General features: G+C 36.0%; 1 protein-coding gene and 2 long non-coding RNA genes across 3 annotated transcripts; all 3 read right to left on the bottom strand.

Annotated features, from left to right (window-relative positions):
* Positions 1 to 5,660, bottom strand: LOC145547732 (low affinity immunoglobulin epsilon Fc receptor-like). The gene is made up of 5 exons (XM_081597617.1): positions 5,443 to 5,660; positions 3,921 to 4,325; positions 2,478 to 2,819; positions 1,325 to 1,413; positions 1 to 1,250 (listed from the first exon to the last, which is right to left on the bottom strand). The coding sequence occupies exons 2-5, from the start codon at positions 4,195 to 4,197 to the stop codon at positions 1,167 to 1,169; spliced, it is 792 nt and encodes a 263-aa protein (XP_081453743.1). The 5' UTR covers positions 4,198 to 4,325; positions 5,443 to 5,660; the 3' UTR covers positions 1 to 1,166.
* Positions 5,661 to 8,207: 2,547 nt separating this feature from the next.
* Positions 8,208 to 10,147, bottom strand: LOC145547643 (uncharacterized). The gene is made up of 3 exons (XR_014083941.1): positions 10,088 to 10,147; positions 8,545 to 8,630; positions 8,208 to 8,308 (listed from the first exon to the last, which is right to left on the bottom strand). It is a non-coding gene; the product is annotated as an uncharacterized LOC145547643 (long non-coding RNA).
* A 2,748-nt stretch (positions 10,148 to 12,895) lies between these two features.
* On the bottom strand, positions 12,896 to 16,397 carry LOC145547657 (uncharacterized). The gene is made up of 3 exons (XR_014083953.1): positions 15,876 to 16,397; positions 15,025 to 15,113; positions 12,896 to 14,951 (listed from the first exon to the last, which is right to left on the bottom strand). It is a non-coding gene; the product is annotated as an uncharacterized LOC145547657 (long non-coding RNA).
* Between the last annotated feature and the right edge of the window lie 3,656 nt (positions 16,398 to 20,053).

Below are 20,053 nucleotides of genomic sequence, written 5' to 3'. Positions count from 1 at the left end.
TTAATCCGTCAGATTTCATTTAAAGAACAAGTTGCTATCAACAACGAGGAAAAAATGTAAATAAAATATAAAATGCAGGAGAAACCACGTTCAAAAAGATATAAAAGTGACTAATAAAAACAATATTAAAAAACCACAGATATCTAAACCCAATTAAAATACAATATGAATGATAAAGGAAGTAAGAAAGAAGTAAAGACGGGACTAAGATTTATAAAAGAATCATGACATTGTGGGAAACATCAACAATATCAGAAGATTTTTTTTCTAATGCATCCTGGAATAGCAGATTAATAACTAAAGGAAATGTAAAACATAAGAGACGATTCGTACACAAATAAATAGATTGCAGATGAGTAACTTATAGGGAAATTTGAAAAGACGTTCATGAAGCTCATTCAGTTTGGCAGCATATTAGGGTCTTTGTAGATAGAAAAAAAGGAGCACATTTCAACATTTCCCTAATAGTTTTGTCTCTTTAAATTCAAATCAGGTGCTGTTGGCCACGCCCCCAACTCAGCATTTACTCACACGTAGAAATGGCTGCAAACAGATGTACAATCACAGAACCGTACGTCTTTGAATAGCAGAAGTAGAGCCTCCTGCATAAACAACAAGAATGCAGCGAGTGGATTCTGGAAGGTAAGTCAGCAGTAAAACCAGCTGCCCAAACATGCTGGAGCTCAGCTTGCGTTGCTAGGTAACGGTCTGGACCCGGCTGGCGTTGCTATGGTAACGGCGCAGTGGCCGTTGATTGTGACTCAGAATTCGGGAGGTTTTTGAAACTCATTTTCCAGACACCAAAAAACATTATTATTGCCTAAAAACAGCTGGGTGTCTTCCAATTCAATTCAAAAACAGTTTATTGATCCCCAAAGGAGAATTTTCAAACATTGGGCTGGAAGAGTAAAAACATGTGAAGTGTGACTTTTGCATATAGATATCCTTCTGGCTTCAAGTTTAAAATCATCATCAAGTGATTAGTAAATTAATCAGATGAAAACTTTAAAAGCATTACGCTGACATTAAAATGATTGTTAATTACAGAGGATAGTTATTTTTGGTTCTATAGAGACAGATTTACTGTATTATCACCAACAGTGGTTCGAGTTCTGTACAGAGTATAAATATGCAGACAACATTAATCACACTGATGTCCTGCGCTTTCATTTTTGTCCTTCTTTCTTGGGTGTAATCTTCCACTGTATTTTGAAATCAGTCCATCCCTGACTTGTCAGTAAGGCGCCAAGCTGTGGAAGGGCAAAATGTGTGAAATTCCTGTTTGATGTGATGAACCATAAGGAGGTCAGAGAGTCTGGAGTACCTGCTGGAGGAGCCGGGCGCTGATGTCCGGATCGGTCAGGTCGGCATCGGTCACAGTCGTCATCTTCACAAGGCTGACCTTCTTTGTCACTGAGCAGAAACAAAACTCAGTGTCACAAAGGAGCAGCCAAACATGCTGATTTTAAAGTTGCACACTAAAAAACTAACAGCAATATTTCGGTTTATTTAGTCCGTCAAAGAAAAAAAAATGTGGATGTTCATTTTTCAAAGTCATATTTTCACCATGTTATTCACACATTTATAAATTTTAAAATATTATAGTAAATATGTAGTTTACAAACTATATATTTAGTTTATAAAACTAAATATTTGGTTTACAAACTATATATTTATTTTATAGAGCTAAATATTTGGTTTACAAACTATATATTTAGCTTTCAAATTAAATATAGAATTTAATTTGATCAAGGAAAGTACAGTATTTAGTTTTCAAACTAAATATTTATAATCCAATTTTAAAACTGAATGTTTGATTCCAAATTAAATATTGCTGTGTTTTTCAAATGGGCTGCACACTGGCGCAGTTGGTAGAGCTGTTGCCTTGCAGCAAGAAGGTTCTGGGTTCGATTCCCGGCCCCGGTCTTTCTGCATGGAGTTTGCATGTTCTCCCTGTGCATGCGTGGGTTTTCTCCTGGTACTCCGCTTTCCTCCCACAGTCCAAAAACATGACTGTCAGGTTAATTTGGTTAATCTGTCTAAATTCTCCCTAGGTGTGAGTGTGTGTGTGCATGGTTGTGTGTCCTGTGTGTCTCTGTGTTGCCCTGTGACAGACTGGCGACCTGTCCAGGGTGAACCCACCTCTCGCCCGGAACGCTAGCTGGAGATGCACCAGCAACCCTCCCGACCCCACTGAGGGACAAGGGTGTAAGAAAATGGATGGATGTTTTCCAAACTAAATACTGATTTCCAAAGTAAATTGAAATATTTAGTTTGCAAACTATTGATTTAGCTTTCAAATAAAATATTTAGTTTGCAAATTAAATGTTTTGTTCCAAACATAATATTTATTTTCTAAATCAATATTTGTTGGAACAAAGTAAATATTTAATTTCAAAGACATTATATGGCTAAATAAAGGTTAAGTAAACCAAAATGTTGCTGTTAATTTTTTACGCTGCTCCGTTTCTGATCACCTTGATGGCAGATGAAAACATGGGGAGCATCACAGTTTGCATCACTCCACTCATGTAAATTATTCTCAGTGGCGCAGTGCAGAGTACCGTCGCTGTTTGTTGGCCCGGTAGAGGTCCAGTGTCTGAACGAGCTGGGGCTCCCATCGGACCAAGTCCACGGCACTCGGTACAGACCGATCCAACTCATGTCTGAGGTCGGTATCAACTTTTTAGCTACATCGTTTTCCTGCTGGTTCTCAATCGTTGCCAAGTCAAGGTAGTTTTCCCTGCAGTACGTTTGAGCAGAACTCCAGGTTTTCTTAGTTGAGATGTAAAAAAACTTCTTCACATTTTGCTGTGTAACTGCAAAAGAATAAGAGTCAGTTAAACAATGGATTTCTCCAGGGCCGTGTCTCGATGTTTTATGTTAAGGGGGCCAGGCACAAACTAAATCTGCAATTTCATCTAAAAGCATTGAAATCTTAGATTACAATGGACAGTGGACCAACGCTTAATAACAAAACTATTTATTAAACCAAACAAAAGAAACGGGTCTGTTTAGCATGCAGGAACTATGTAGTACACTGCAAAAACGCAAAATCTTACCAAGTATTTTTGGTCTAGTTTCTAGTACAAATATCTTAGTTCGCTTAAAATAAAACAATACTAATTTAGAAGCTCATATATCTTGCAGACGTCTATATCAGCTTGCCAATAATCCTTAGTATTTATGAAAAACTACTCGTTTCATTGGCAGATTATTTCACTTGTAACAAACATTTTTCTTATGTAATAAGTGAAATAATCTGCCAGTGGAACCATTACTATTATAAAACAATGTCCTAGAATGATAGACTTAAATCAAGCAACTCTGAGAAGTTACTTGTTGGATTTGTCTTATTTCAAGTGAACTAAAATATTTGCATTAGAAACTAAACCAAAAATATTTAGTAAGATTTAGTGTTTTTGTTGTTTAGTTGATTATCTGCTTTTTGGTAATCAATCTATTGGTGTTAAAAATCTAAAAACATTTGTTGACTGTCAACATTTGATGTTTTTGTGTTTTTATTAGATCCAATCAAACATAAATTATTTATCGTCTTTGTGAGAAGATGATTGGAAACATTAACAATCAATTTTAAATTTATTTTCTGTATTATTGACTCAATACATGTTTATTCTTCATGTTTAGGAGCATCTTTTTCTAATTTTATACGTCAGATTTAAAAATCTTCAAACAAGAACTATTACTTTGAAAATAGATGAAAATTAGACTAAAGCTTCACTAAAAAGCAGAATTAAAACAACTGAACAAATACAGGATGGTGAGAATATGAGGAAAAATAAAGAAGTGAGGGATGCAGATTAAAAAAATGTTGCTTTTTGAAGGCATTAGTTTCTTTCTAATTGGTAATATTTATTATGAACTGCAGGTAAAATCTATAAACTTATGGTTTTTCTTACCATTGTAACAAAGAAATGTGCATAACGATGAACATGGTACATCTACCCATAATCCATCGTAGTACGAAACTACACACGTCTCAGTTGCCTTGAAGTAATCTGGATTTTTGGTAGACCACGACTCGTAACCAGTTTTACTGGTTTCTCCGGTTGCAGACCATCTCCAGGAATTGGGCCCGTTGCCCAGTACAGATTTCCAGGCATTCGGGTCATCCCAGAGTCCAATCCAGGCCGAGGAATAGGAGAAAGGAGCTTGTAGCGCGTTTATGTCGTCCATGTTTTCAAACGTGGCCAGGTCGGTGTAATGCTCCCTGCAGTACTGCTGAGCTTTAGTCCAGGTCAGCGGCTGGTTGACGTAGAAGTACCAGCGTGGTGGGAACTGGGAGCAGGAACCGAGGCAAAGTCCTGAATATTTACAAAATAGGATTTACATGATGGCTGTCGCTCTATAAAGACTTATTCATGCCCAACATAGTGGGACAAACACTGCAAAAACACAAAATCTAACCAAATATTTTTGGTTTCTAATGCAAATAACTTGGTACACTTTAAATAAGACAGTCTAGTAACTTTTCAGCAAGATATCAGCTCTTGTTAAAGTAAATAATTCCTTAATATTTTTACATTTTGTGATGTTTGATTAAATAAGCTCAATACGACGGGAGAAACGGACAACAGCAGAATGTTTCCACAACACACGGTAGCATCAACAGTAACAAAAGTTGAATATTTGAGCTATTGATCGATTGTCTCCATCGTTGTTTCTCTTTATCTTTTTTCACTACTTTTCTCTAACCGGCCTTTTAAACCGTAACTGAAAAATTACATTGTACAACTTTAGACTGTTTAGATCAGGATGTCAAACTCATTTTCGTTTTGGGGCAAATCAAGATCATGAATCCTCTTAAAGGGCCAGTTTGTATTGATAAAACCTGCTCACAAACTGTTAAAATATAAATTAATTCTTAAAAGTAAATAATATTACTGAACAGGACTTTGTGATTGTTTTTGTGGTTTTTGCAATAAAAATCAAAGTGTTGCGGCGCTAATTTGTAAATATTTGCGATATTTACACTTTATGACGGTAAATGTGACTTTCTTACTCGCTGTATAGTACTACAATCTGACATCAATTAAGGCTGATGCAGCCGTTTAGCACAATTAACACTATGCTCCAAAAAGGACCCAATATTGGGTCCGGCAGCACTTCTGCTAACAAGGTCAATCTAAGCACATGCTATACAATAAGCAACTCCCAGCTCAAACACTAAGCATAAAAAAAGAAAGAAGAAAGAAAGAACATAATTAGATGCTAACGACCCACACCTGGTAAACACGCAGCAACGCCAGCGCATCATGGCCCTGCCCACACAAACTACTTATCAGGTTAAAACCCAGACTCTGTTGTTTCCAACAATACCAGAATCACCATGCTATGTGCAAAACTCACTGAACCAGTAGCCAAAGACAAAAAAAAAAAACAGCTAATTTCACGAAGCTAAAAAGATAAATTTAGTCCTACCTTTTTTTGTCACGTTCACGGTCCATGATATAGAGTAAATATTTCCACTCAGGTACTGTAATCCATTGTCCTTGTGTCACACTGATGTGATTTCTCACTATTTTCCAACTTTTCTGTCTCCATGGATACCGCCTACAAACTCAAACGACTTCCTTTGTTAGCGCACAGCTGGAGCTTTCCAGTCATTTACGCGAATACATTTTAGCTCGTTTGTGATTGGTGAATGATGTTGCTAAGGGATTTTGTAATCCTCCCCCCTGATTCTATTGGCTGATAGATGTGTCAATCACCCAAATCAACCAATGGCCTGCAGAAAATCTGCCTGTAGGTTTGGTTTTCCGACTCGATGCTTTTTATGACCAGAGCGCCCAGGACAGTGCTTTTTAGTAGAAATTCACTCACATTGTTTTTTAAAAAACAATATAGTTTTTTTTTAATCACTGTCATTAATTACAAATAATATTTATAGCAAGATGTAGGTTGGGGTAAAAAAATTAATAAATTAAATAAAAAAGAGAAATTTGTAATTGCACACATGATGCCAAAATGTCCAAAAATGTCATATTTTGAATGTTCGCCTGGAATTTTATCAACCAATTCCTTTCTAAACTTAATTTTTTTTGGAATGAAATTTGGTCCAGTAAGTGGTCAGGACCTGTATTGTGAATTTCTAGAAGTTCTGGGTTTCCACTGCTTTTAAGGAAAATCCACATTATGTAATGTATTTTATTAGAATTTATTATTTGTATTTTTTTCCACTGTGTGCCATATGTATTTGTTCTTTCTCAGTAATACAAATGTTGCTCTTTAGACATCTGGAGTATTCTCTGGAATATTACCTTTATTTGATACCTGAACGAGTCAAATACACCTTGTAGTTCCTGAGATATATGGGAATCCTTTTAGGGATGTCATTTTCGAGAACTGTCCAAAAATCTCTAAAAAAGAGGCTCTGTTTTGACAATTTTTGAGAAAAATCTGCAATTAACTCGAAAATTATGTACTAGCGCAAAAAAGTGCAAGGATTTGTTGATTTTTGTATGAATTTCCATGATAATTTATAACAAACTGGATCAACTGATATAATTTGGCAGTAAACAGATAAAAATTGCATTGATTTGACTGATAACATGATATTTAAGCACACCTAGTAAATCTAGAATCTAGGGCAGTGTTTTTCAACCACTGTTCCGCGGCACACTAGTGTGCCGTGAGTGATCGTCAGGTGTGCCGTGGAAATTATTCAATGTCACCTACGGTACCGTATTTTCCGGACTATAAGCTGCTACTTTTTTTCCTAAGCTTTGAACCATGCGGATTGTAGCCCGATGTGGCTTTGCTGTGTATTTTTCGTCAACCACCAGGGGGCTCTCTAGCAGGAAGTGAATCATTAGAAGTCAAAATTGTAAATCAAAAGAAGAACGTGCTAATTTTCAACCACATGCTAGCAGCAGGCACGACAGAGAAACGTTTTCAAACTCATATCATGCAGCTTTTAAGTTGCGGGCTGTCAATCTTGACGGGAGGGAAATAGAGCCGCTGCATTTAAGCTCGGTGTGAACGAAACCATGGTTCCGCTTTGGAGACGGAGTGCTGCGTAATTAATATATGCAGCAAATTTATTAGGAAGCAGCCCTCTGCTGGGTCCTTATGGAAAACCGAGAGCAGCTTCCAGTGTTTTTTTGTTTTTAATTGAAGGCGCTAGTATGGTGCGCGCTATAGTTTGAAAAATACGGTAATTGATTTTAAAATATTTTTTTGAAAATTAATTATCTGCAAATAATGCCATCTTCGAGTGTCTGTTGTAGCAGTGACTAGCGGCGTAATCATGTTATTTTTTTTATCAGTAGATGGCAGTAGGTACACAGCATTTTACATTACAACAAGAGAATTAGTGATGCATGAATGTTACAGGTAGCGGTGAGAGCATCGTATCTAGCAAGACTGTGACGACAGTGATGGAAAAGACAGAGAAGCTCAGCAGTAGTTGGGAACAACATGAGTCCATTTCCCACAACATATCTGTGTGAAATGAGCTTCTCAAGCCTGGCTACTATAAAAACTAAAACCAGAGAGACTGAGAGTTGTTGAGGAAGAGTTTTGTCTTTCAATTTCTGCCAGGAAATAAGATCTGTTTTCATGGGTAAAATATACAGATTTTGACATTCTGTACATGCAACTCTTCATATTGTAAAAGTGAATATGAAGTGAAATGTTTCCCAAATATTATTGCTTCTTTCAGAATAAGAATTATTTTCTGTATTCCGGCTAAAAGAATGCTGGTGGATTAGTTTGTAAAACAGTTTGAAGTTTTCTACAACTTCTTTAAATTTAACACCACAGTGTTGTGACACTGTTCAGGGGTATTTTTTGAAGTGAACATGTTAAGTGCAATTTGAAATAAGAAATGTAAAATGTGATAAAAATGCATTTTTGTGTTTATTTGATTCCTATTCAAGAAACTTTGATAAGAATGACTAAATATGTAATATAGGCGGCTACAGAGTATCTTTGTTTACATTTTTGGTTGGTGGTGTGCCTCGAGATTTTTTCAATTAAAATAACGTACCTTGGCTCAAAAAAGGTTGAAAAACACTGATCTAGGGGGCCACATAAAAAGCTACAGTGGGCTGGATTTGGCCCACGGGCCTCAAGTTTGACACATTTGCTGTAGGGCAAAATGAACTGAGACGTGATATAAAACAAGAACACAAAAAGTCACTTTATAATCATTTGTAAACTATTTCTGATGAAAACTTTAAACCTTGGAAGCAAATCTCTGTTTATTGTTTGAAGCCTTTCAGGTTGGGGTTCTTACCAAAGAGCAGAAGAAATGCAGTCATTTGTTGGTTCATTGTTGGTTTTTCTGCAGAAAGTGGAAACAAGAATTTCAAAGCTTCAGTAACTCAGAGAAGAAAAAAGTAGCAAAACATTAAAAGATCAAAAACATAAAGGTTTTATAAAATTCACAACTCGATGGAAAAATGTCCATAAAATCAAGCTAAACCTAAATTATTTGTCCAAAATGTATGAATCAAAACTTATTGTAACCATCTAAAATACGGCTTAGCTGATAGTCTGCAACATATAAATTATACTTACTAGTCAGAGTGCAGCTGCTTGGTGTTGTAGACCTGAGGTCTCGGGTTTTGTGGATAAAAAGGAAGGTGAGGCTGAAGTAATCCACACTGGAAAATGAAATTTACATATGCAAAGTTTTACTTAGTAAGTTATGGACACCAAGTGTTCCCCTTTCCCTCCTCAACATGGACAGGTCATTGCACAAAGCTTCAATATTTACAGATAGAAAAATCTGAACCTCCAGAGACGCATAAAAACAGTTACAAAATCAGACTTCTATCACCTGAAGAACGTTTCCAGGATTAAATCATTAATTTTGCAGCAAGATCTAGAGAAACTCATCCATGTATTTAACTTTAGTAACATTTATTAGTGTCTTCACAAGTTTGCACCACAAACCTCCTAGAAAACTGCAGAAGAGTTGAATCACTGAGTTATTTAGAGTTAACTTTGACTAGTAAGTGAAACATTTATCACCATCTTTGATATGAATTGATGACGTTGATGACGGCATCTGACCAGATGTAATGTTTATTGTTTGTTCAGTAATTGGTGACTATGTGATGTTTTTATCCTGTAAAGCTCTTTGAACTTCACAGTTGCTGAAATGTGCTTTACAGATAAACTTAAGTCAACTTGATTTGACATAACCTGAAAAAACAAACAATTATATTGGATGTTTTTTCTTTGCTCAACTCAGTGTGGATCAACTAACATTTTATTACTTAGACTTGCAAATACATATAAATATGCACAGGACTAATAGAGTGGAGGATTAGTGCACAGTTTATGGAAAAGGAAAATCATATCTATTTGTGGTTTTATTATCATTTGTTTATAAAAAAATTAATATAGTTTGTTACTGAATAACAACCCATTTCTAGTTGATACCAGTGACATTAGTGCTGTAGATGCTAAAACATTTGGTTTATGTCTGGATTTTATTGACCAAAGTTCAGTCAGACTTTACTTCTCAGTTCTAGAAAGCTTGTTTCAGAAAAACTACAGTAGTTTTGGATCAAATGCAAAAACAGCGGAAAGAGCAGCGACTCTGACCTTGAGGGAGGAATGTACAAATGAGGCTTACAATATTTTCATATGCAAAGTTTGACTTTGGTGAAAATCTTTCCCTTGTTTTTACAACTTTGACATATCTTACAATGAAAAAAATCTCTCCTGAAAATGTGGTTTCTAATTATGTCAAACACATAAAAATAATAAAGGTAACCTACTGTTCTTCCTTGAACAGATTAGGATGGTCTGTGGGCATTAAGGTCATTTTCATTACATGTTTGTGCACAAAATCATTCTTATGAGATTGTAGTTTGGTCAGCTGACCAAATGCTCTAGAACTCTGATAGGTTGCTAGGTAACTGGGGTGGGCTTTGCTGTGGTTGCTAGGAAACAGCAAAAAACACCTTATGGAAGGGTGTTTTTATTCAAATATATGAACAAGCAGTTATTTTTGTTCATATATTTGATAACATGATAAAATTATTTTGTTTTAGACTCAGAATTTGCAGAAAACAACATTAAGCAGCCGAGTTGTAGTGAAGATCTGTACATTAATTTCTGTCCTTTTTCTTTGGCAGAATTTTCCATTGCATCTTGAAATCTGTCCATCAACAGCAACAGTCTAGTTGCTGTTGATTGTGACTCAACACACTGCAAAAACACAAAATATTGCTAAGTATTTTGGTCTTTTATTGTGCAAATATTTTGCTAAAATTGAAATAAAACAAAACTAACTCACCAGTAACTTTTCAGCAAGAAACATGAGTTTGTTTTAAGTCAATAATTCCTAAATATTGATGAAAAAGTATTTGTTACATTGGCAGATTATTTCACTTCAAGTGTAGTAAGATAGTTGCACAAGAAACTCAACCAAAATTACTTGGTAAGATTTTGTGTGTTTGCACTACATCCTGAAAGTTTTTGAAAAGACTCATTTTCCAGACACCATTAACTCAAAAAATGACTGTTTTTTTAAGCACTTGGGCTTTTTATTGAACCAGCTGTGACCCAAAATGTTTGTATAATACTTTCCCTTTCAAGTCTAATAAGCACAATAAACTTAACTTGAACAAATACTTTTTATATTATTAAGACAAACAGGATTGTAGTGGTGATTGCATAAAGTCTGTCAGTAAAATGTTAAATATTCTCACCAGTGTAACAAGCAAAGCTGTTCTTTATGTCACAGGATTTATCATACCACTTTCCAGCATAGATCGTCACACGCGTCTCCTTTCCTTCTGTAAAGTTTGGATCACCAGTGGCCCACAACTGGTAACCAGCTTTACTGGTTTCTCCAGTCACAGACCATCTCCAGGAGTTGGACTCGTTGCCCATTTCAGATTTCCAGGCATTCGGATCATCCCAGAGTCCGATCCAGGCCCAGGAATAGGAAATATTAGGTTCCAGCCTGTTAATATCGTCCATGCTCTCAAACGTGGCCAGGTCGGTGTAATGCTCCCTGCAGTACTGCTGAGCTTGAGGCCAGGTCAATAACTTGTCAACATAGTAGTACTTTCGTAGAGGGGACTGCAAGCAGGAGCTCAGACAAAAACCTGAATATTGACCAAGAAAAGGTGTGAAAAAAGTAGCATTCTGCACCTTAGGTACTAAGTAAATTGAAACAATCTAAAATCCCATTAAAATCAGCCTCATGAGGGCAATGTTTAGTTTATTTTAACCGCATCTTTTTGTGTGAAACTATTTTCTTTGCAAAAAAAATCCTTTTACAGTCATTAAAATTATTTTTCAGTTGTAGTATTTAATAAAACTAACCAATAAGAATTAGAATATTTGTCATATTCACAAAACTACAACAGCTTATTGTATATAGAACAGATTAGAGTAAATATAATACAATTTGGCTAATGTTTTTAGAAAGAGTAAGAAAATTTCTGAGCTCAAAAATATATAAAAAAATGTAAACCTTCAGAAAATTTTTAATTAATCTCAGAAGTGTTTAGAATAATTGGACAAATAAAAAAAACATGGAAATTATGGAGTTTCAAATGTCAAAAATGCTTGATTTTTGGAAATGTTCTGAGTTTCAAAAGTTGAAAATGTTAAAAATTAATTTTTAGAACATTTCTGAGGTTAATCTCAAAATTTTAGAGTTTTTTGGTAGTACATTTTTAAAGTTTGGAAACTCAGAAATGTCGGTTTTTTTTCTATAAAATTTAAAATCAATCAGAAAGTTACTAGAAAAAATTTCGGAAATTTCTGAGACATGACATGAGTCAAAAATTTTCAAGTTTTTTATAGTAAATTTCTGATATTAATCTTTAAATTAAAAAATAAAAAATCTACTGTGACCATAATATGCCATCGTATCAAACCTTCTCAAAGGAAACTCTGCTCCTGCCTTGAAGCAATTCTCAAAAATAAAACATATTTGCATTTGAAGAAAAGGCGATGTAATATTTTAGACCTTTTAAGAAGTGTCACATCCTTAAAGACCAGTGCTGTTTGGGACACAGTTAATGTAAATTTTTTTTTTTTTTTTAAAGTAGTTTTTCCAAGTTACATTACTTTTTATGTAACAAACCTTATGAATGTGGAACTGTCCAAGAGAGAGTGCTTCACGTTCAGGAATAATGAACAAAAATAATCAGCAAAAACTTAATTACTCACAGGATAAGCATATTTATTTATATATTTAGCAAAAGCTCAGATGTCTCAAACACAATTTTTATCATCACAATTGTATGGTGGTTCCTACTGTAAACACAATATATAATGTATGATGTATAAAATATGTAAATCCGTTTAAAAAAGATGCTTATTGTCGAATCTGAATTTGAACATTTTGAAACAGACTTGAAGTTTTGAAAAAACTGTCTGCCTAACTGTCTGACGGCTTAAACAGAAACACTTGTGCAGCTGCGCTAATCTGACCTCTTTGCATGTTTCCTCAGGTTCCCTAATCCACCGGCAACCGCGTTCAGCAGCATACACAAACATTAATAATCCTCTACTGTCATCTGAATCTGTTTCACACCAGCCAGGTTTTGTCCACTTTAGTTAGTTTGTTTGGTTTATTCTGAAGAGATAAAACTGATTTGGAACAAAAAAACGAACTCTGGTCCGTCTAAAAATCTAGTCCTCGGTTCGGTTTAAGTCAACTGAGTCACGATTTGAATGCATATGATGGACTAGTGGTCACTCCAAATGCAGAAAGCTAATTAAAACGCAAAGTGTTCTGGGTAAATACGACCAAAACAAATGTGCTAACCTCGCGCTAGCGGTTGAAATCAAATGGTTTGTGGCTTTTTTCCCCAAAGCTTGTTGTTGAGAAACAATCCAGTTATTGGATTCCTCAACAACTGGTAAGAGTTGTTGTTGAGTAACAACACCACCACTTCATTTTTATTTACATTTTGTGAAGAAGGAAGTTCTGCTCAGTGTCTTCTTCCGAGGTTTTCATGTGGTTCTTGGTGTTTCTTCAGTGGTTCTTGGTGCAGCGCCTCCCACAGGCGAGGAGGGGAACAGGTTTTTCAGTAACTGGATCGTTTGGCACAACACTGTGTGAAAGCGAACCGAAGCAGCTGAAAATGCAGCAAATGTTAAGGTACTACTGAAGTCAAGTGCTGCTGCTTGGTGTTTGCAGGTTTAGACGTCATCTTATTTGGATTGAAAGGAAGGCGCCTTCTTCAAAATTCACGGTGCTTCTTTTGATTTTCATATGCAAAGTTTGTCTTTGAGGTACATGTTTGTAAGTCATTTCTTTGTCTTAGCAAGATTGTATATTTGATCATGGTGGATTTCTCTAATTTAAAGCAATTTAACGTAAATAAATAAAGTTACCCTGCACGTATACTCTATGTGCTGTACAGAAGTATTTTTCTCCTTGCAGATTTCATCTGTTTTTAGTAATTTGTCATGCTTGTAGTAAATGTTTTAGATCATCAAACAAATGTTCTAATCAGAAAATATTAAATGCAATTTCTAAATTATAATTTTATATGAAAACGGGGATAAAGTTGTCCATAACTAAAACTTTCACATGCAGTAGCTTAAAATACTCCTTGAAGTACTTTTACGTTTTTTTCAAATTACAAACAGAAACTTAAATGTATTTTATTATGATTTTATATAATAGACCAACTCAAAGTAGCATATAGTTGTGAAGTGAAAGAAAAATTATGTGAGGTAATTTTTTTTTCTTTTAATTAATCTGGGGGTTTTTGTATTTAGTCTGCCTCAATCTGTAACTTCAAAATAAAATCAATCTGCCAATTTTTTGTTTTGTTTTTTTTATTTAAAGGTTTTATTAAAAGCTCTTTTGGAACTAAACCAGAATGCATAACATATTGAAATTAAATGGTGGTCTTACATTTTCTTACGCTACACTATCAAATACAAACTAGTAAGTAATCCTGGATTTGTTTGCACAACCAGATTAAGAATAGATAGAAAGAAAGAAAAAGACATGCATTGTTTCGTTTACATTTTGCACATTCTGTTATGACTTGCAATTACACAAAAATACTAAGCTATTAAACTTCATTTCCTTGCTGAGGAAATCTGAGCCGGGCAGTTGATACAGCTTAAAGTTTAAACAGAAGCAAAACAGCCTGACATTACAGTTCAACTCCATTAAAAACAAGACTATTAATCAAATGAGGGATGCTTAAACGGTTCTAGTGGCTATGTGGTTATATCTACTTCTAAAAGTGGATGGAGGAAATTCAGCTGCACAGTTTTAGTTTATCTGTTCATGCTTCACTTTGAATTAGCAGCTTTATGATATGCTAAAGCGCTACGTTATTTTCAGGTATCTTGTTTTAAAGGTGACCTGTTACACTGCGTATAAAAACAGGTTCATTACATTTTCTTTGCACAAAATAATTAAGTAATATTTCTGGATGGTAAGTCAACAATAAAACACTGGTCTTTTCCGTTAACAACGTACTCAGCGGTGAAACCAGCTACCCAAACATGGCGGAACTCAGGTTGGGTTGCTAGGTGACGGGCTGAGGTTGCTAGGTAACGACAAAGTGCCTGACTGTGACTCTGGAAGCTTTTGAAACTCATTTCTCAGAAACCAAAAAACCATAACTTACTGCCTAAAAACAAGCTCAGCTTTTTTTTTTTTTCAAATTCAATTCAATTAAAAAATACTTTATTGAGCCCCAAAACAGTCTCTTTTTTATTTTTAGAAGCAGTTGAAACCAAAATGTAAGCATAAAGATGTACAAAAAGTCAATTTTGTGTAATAGGTCCCCTTTAAAGCCTAAGATACCATTACTTTCTATTACAATAATTTGCTGTCTGATTTGAGCAAAAGGTAAAATCACAAGACCTATAAATCAGCAGTTAATTTGCTGCATTCAGTTTTCTTTGTTTTTCTTGGAGATAATCTTCCATTGCACTTTGAAATCAGTCCATCCCTGGTTTGTCAGCAAGGCGCCAAGCTGAGGAAGGGTACATTTTGTCACGTTCCTTTATTTATATTGAGACAAGTAAAAGGACATGTGGTCTCTTTACCTGCTGGAGGACCTGGGCGTTGACGGCTGGATCGGTCAGATCGACGTCGCTCGTCATCGTCATTTTCACAGTGGTGCTTGTTTTTACCACTAAGTAGAAAAAAATAAGGCGTGTCACAACCACAAGACAGAACTATAATGGCGTATTACAGCCTTTCTAGAAAAAAGGAGCAAATTTGAGAAAAGTGAGTTAATTTGTAAATCTAAAAAGTAAAAATTGTACTTAGAAAAAAAAAAATAGAAAATTCATTCATATCAAAATTTGAGTTTTTTTCCAGCAATTTTTTGACTTTCCAAACTCTGAAGTTTCCAAATGTTTTCAAGAAAATGTCTGAGATGATCAAAATGTAAGTTTTTCCAGCAAATTTTGGATTTCCTAAACTCAGAAATTTCCATGTTTCATTAAAATTTCTGAGCTTAATTTCACAATCTCTAAGTATTTTTCAAGCGCTCACTCAAAATTTTCCAAACTTTTTTTCTATGACATTTCTAAGTTTAATCTCTAAATTTCTGAGTTTTGTTCTAGTAATTTTTAACTTTTCCATCTCATAAATTTAGAAGATTTTCCTTGGACATTTCTGAGATTAGTCTCAATTTTTTTTTTTTTTCCAGAATTTTTTTTTTTTGACTTTTCAAACTCTGAAATTTCCAAGATTTTACATATTTTTTTCTATAAATTTTCTGATTGAAACTTTCAGAATTTTTTTCAAGGAAATTTTTGACTTTTCAAGCTTAGAAATGTTTATATTTTTCTTTAGAAATTTTCAGAGATTGATCTCAAAATTTGTCCCTACTACAGCGTCATTAAAAAAACAAGAGTATTTTTGACATAGCATCTTATTTAACAATCACCTTGTTCGCAAATGAAAACTTTGATGGCTTGACACCTTTCGTCACCCCACTTATGCAGTGTATTCTCGCAGACGCAGTGCTGGATGCCCCCATTGTTGTTTGGTTCAGAATATCCCCATCGTTGGAAGCGGCTGGGACTCTTGTCAGACCAGCTCCACGGCACTCGGTACAGACCGATCCAAACATCGACTCCAACTGGAATTAAGAGTCTGACTTCAGAGTTTTCTGCCTCGTTTTCAATCATTGCCAAGTCGGTGTGATGCATTCTGCAGTACGTTTGAGCAGAACTCCATGTTGCCAAAGTTGCGATGAACACAAACTGTTTCAGATTGTGCTCTTTAACTGCATAAAAACAAAAGCATGTTTTATTTTAAAAGAAGCAAAAAATGACAGAATGTTAGTGTCACAATAAAAATAAAAAAAAATTACGGGAATAAAGTCATATGAGAATAAAGTCCAAATAATGCTAGAATAAGGTCATAATAATAAGCAAATAAATATTGCGAGAATAAAAGTAATTCTAGAATAAAGTGAATATTTTGAGAATAAAGTCACAGTCTCATATTTTCTTTTTTTTGCGTGCCCTATACTCTGTTGTAATAAACACAAAAGTTAGTCAAATTTAAATTAACCTCATTTTTTTATACCAAAATGTATAAACTCTACATTTTTACTCACCATTGTAACAAACAAATTTGAGTTCCACATCACAGTTACCATTATACCACTGCCCAGCATTAACCATTAACGCGCACATCTCCCCTGAATATCCGAAGTCTGGATCACCAGTGGCCCACGACTGGTAACCAGTTTTACTGGTTTCTCCGGTTGCAGACCATCTCCAGGAGTTGGACTCGTTGCCCATTTCAGATTGCCAAACATTCGGATCATCCCAGAGTCCGATCCAGGCCCAGGAATAGGAAATATTAGGTTCCAGCCTGTTAATGTCGTCCATGCTCTCAAACGTGGCCAGGTCGGTGTAATGCTCCCTGCAGTACTGCTGAGCTTGAGGCCAGGTCAATAACTTGTCAACATAGTAGTACTTTCGTAGAGGGGACTGCAAGCAGGAGCCCAGACAAAAACCTGAATATTGAAAAAGAAATGGTTGAAGGTAATGATGACTAAATTAGGTTTATGGCTTATTTTGTGCTTGACTCTTTGGAGTCTTTGGTCTAAATGCCCGTTTTGGTCTAATTTTGAATTTACCCTTATATTTTCACCATAAAAACTATTTTCATTATATGGAGTCTTGTTACTTTATAAACTTTCAACTTGTTGGTGTCTGAAAACATAATTTCTTATTCAAACAAGCAGAATTTGCATTTTTAGGAAGTGAGTTAGCTGCTCCATTTGTTTGAATCCAGATCACTGTAGGAACATAAATACCTCACTGAAACCTCACGAAGAAGTCAAAAAGTAAACGGACCTCACGTTGAAATCCTGCTGCTTATTTTTATACGTACATATAGGCCTGTCGCGATAAACGATAAATCAATTAATCGGACGATAAAAAAAAAACCTATCGAGACCATTTTAAGCGAATTTATTTGACCTTTTGCGCGTGACGTCACGCTCTTCAGAACGCTGCGCGCTCCGCCATGATGGATGTCCAAACAACCAGTGAAGCCGCTAGCTCCTGTACAGCGTGTCAAAAAACAGAATTTGTTGCCTAATATTGCTTTTATTTTGTAGATTTGACTGTAAAAATGGTCACAGGGTTCTGCGCGGTCGGCAAACGGATGAGGATGCTAACCAAACTTTTCATTTTATAGTAAAAGCTTTGATGAGGAAAAGAGACGGAGAAGGATAGCAGCAGCTGTCAATCGTTATGACTGCAAACGGATTTGCAGCAAAAACATTTTACAAGGTAAGAAGATTAACGTTCATATACTTAATAAGTTAGTAAGCTTAGTCAGATGCAATAAAATATTCCATTTTATACAAGGTACGCAACTAATTATTTGTAATCATGGAAAAAATGCTCAACCAGCGTAACCTAGCATACAAAAAACTGGTAAGACATACACAGACTTTCATTCAACTGCACATTTAAAATGTACATATTGAGCACAAATAATAAAACAAATAAGTAAATGCTAATAAAATGCATCAATATAACTAAAAGATTAGTTGGAGCTTAGTAGGCTTATGGCTCTGGAAACGCAATTAAAGACATATTGGTATAAAATATCATGTGGCGTAACTTTTGGCAAAATGGTGCAATTTAATCAAAAATCAAAAAACATGTCAGGAGGAAGACGATGATCACTATTTAAGCTAGTTATTTCCAGATTTTGTAAATACTGGCGTCTATGTACCCCAACTAGCTGTACTACTTCCACAGACAAATTAGCGTGACTTGAACCAGTAAAAGCCAAGACTATACTGGCAAAAACACTTGCATGTTCCTGGCCTCACTTCCCACATCCATCATGGTGCCTCACTGTAATTAGGGGACATAATTGCAAAAGGCCAATAATATGAGACAGATAATGTGTGAACAAATCTAACTCCTATCTCTTCACCGTGTGGTCCTACTGCCATATACTGAAATACACGCTCTGGTTAGAAACAACCAATCAGAACCAGGAGAAGGGTCTTAGTGCTGTCAATCATGCTCATGTATGTTCCAGTGTGTACAAGCTCAAGATAGCCATTTTGCTGCAGTTGTGCTAATGGTGGAGAAACAACCAAAGGTTTATCTGCTATTAATTTGCATGCTAACTAGCCTGCAAATTAATGGCAGGCTCCGCTGTGGGGATGTCTGTTACTACCAATAGTAAGTCCCGCCCACTCCTCACAACTCTTAGGACTCACTACTGCCCAGTTCTCTGTCTAACAGGTCCGGAAAACCCCCAGAAACTCGGGTCTTACCTTAGCGATAGTTTGTGGAGAATTATCTGTTTAAACTGGGGTCGGAAAGGACTCGTCTAGCTCTGACTACCTTCAATCCAGAAGTTATGACCTTTTACAGTTGAGGGGCAATCCGCTGAGTAGCCCTCACAACGACATAACCCCTACAACCACTCCTGTTAACGGTAGCTCCTTTCCTAAAATAACGGCACTTGTTAACGGCTAGATTAAATTTAGTGACTTAGAGTTAAGTCCCAAGGTCATTATTTTAACACTCACCAGAGGAAAACACAAAGCCACCCTGTCTCTAGCATCATGTATATTGTTTTACTATATTTAGGAGAACCAACAATAATCGAGACTGACACAATTAAACTCACTGTTCACAATTCTCATTAGAATCTTTAGAATTATAATTTTATTAAGCAAGCTTTAGCAGGGGCATATAACAACAAATTAATTTCCAAGAGTTATAAAAGAAGCAAAAATATAATGAAATCAACTAGGATTAATCACCTCCTTTCCTTATTCTCATTCCTAACCTGTTTCACTAAATTCACTGAGCGAGGCTTTGGGAGAAGCTGATCACCTCATACCCGATGGTCTTTGATCTCGGCAGCTGTAATCTTTTGCGGTCCTTGGTCAGAGTCTTTGTCCAGCCGGAGCAAAATCCTCTTTACTGAAGAGAAGCGGAGAGAAGGCTCACGCTTTCCATTGAACGTGCAGACTCTTTGTCTTTGAAAGACCTCCGTCTCTTTTCCAAGTCAGCTGCACCGGAGTTGAGAGCGTTGAGTAGAGGCGGAGGATTCGGTCGGATCTGGAACCAGGGGTGTTGGCGTGTGGAACTCGTCCCTTTTAGGCAGCGTGAAATCATGGAGTAGTTACCCTCGGTCCCTCGGTGTGATCCTCCGCAGATCTTTAGGCAGCTTCCTCTGCTGACTCCCTTTCTGCGCTGCGAACGAAGAACGCTCGTTCTGACTCGTGCATCGGTATTTATGCACTTGTGTTTCCATGGAACCTGCCCATCGCATTATGTCATTACCTGATGTCATGAAGGGCAGGGCTGCCTGTGGAAAGTACCGGGCTCTTTCTCAAGTTTTCCAATGACTCATCCCTGCCTCTCGCTTCATCGGGGCAGTTCCCTTTTCCATCAGGGCAGTTCCTGTTTTTTCCGTTGACCATCTGTTTCCAATTCTGCCGCACCCTTGTTTTCCTTCCCCATTTAGATGACTCACCCTTCTGTCCCTAGCCTTCTGCTTAGTGAAAAGTACTCTTATGATCTTTAATAATACATGTTATTTGTTGGTTAACTCAAAAGTACAACC

This window comes from Poecilia reticulata, chromosome 16, assembly GCF_904066995.2.
Source record: "Poecilia reticulata chromosome 16, P_reticulata-male-v2, whole genome shotgun sequence".
Classification (NCBI taxonomy): Eukaryota; Metazoa; Chordata; class Actinopteri; order Cyprinodontiformes; family Poeciliidae; genus Poecilia; species Poecilia reticulata.
The sequence above is the reverse complement of the archived record's forward strand: the minus strand, read 5'-3'. Positions and strand labels throughout refer to the sequence as shown.

Coding starts and splice junctions, on each gene's coding strand:
- LOC145547732 (XM_081597617.1), bottom strand. CDS start 4,197: ATGGACGACATAAACGCGCTACAAGCTCCTTTCTCCTATTCCTCGGCC. Junction 2,820..3,920: donor CACATTTCTTTGTTACAATG/GTAAGAAAAACC, acceptor ATTCTTTTGCAG/TTACACAGCAAAATGTGAAG. Junction 1,251..1,324: donor GCGCCCGGCTCCTCCAGCAG/GTACTCCAGACT, acceptor GCCCTTCCACAG/CTTGGCGCCTTACTGACAAG.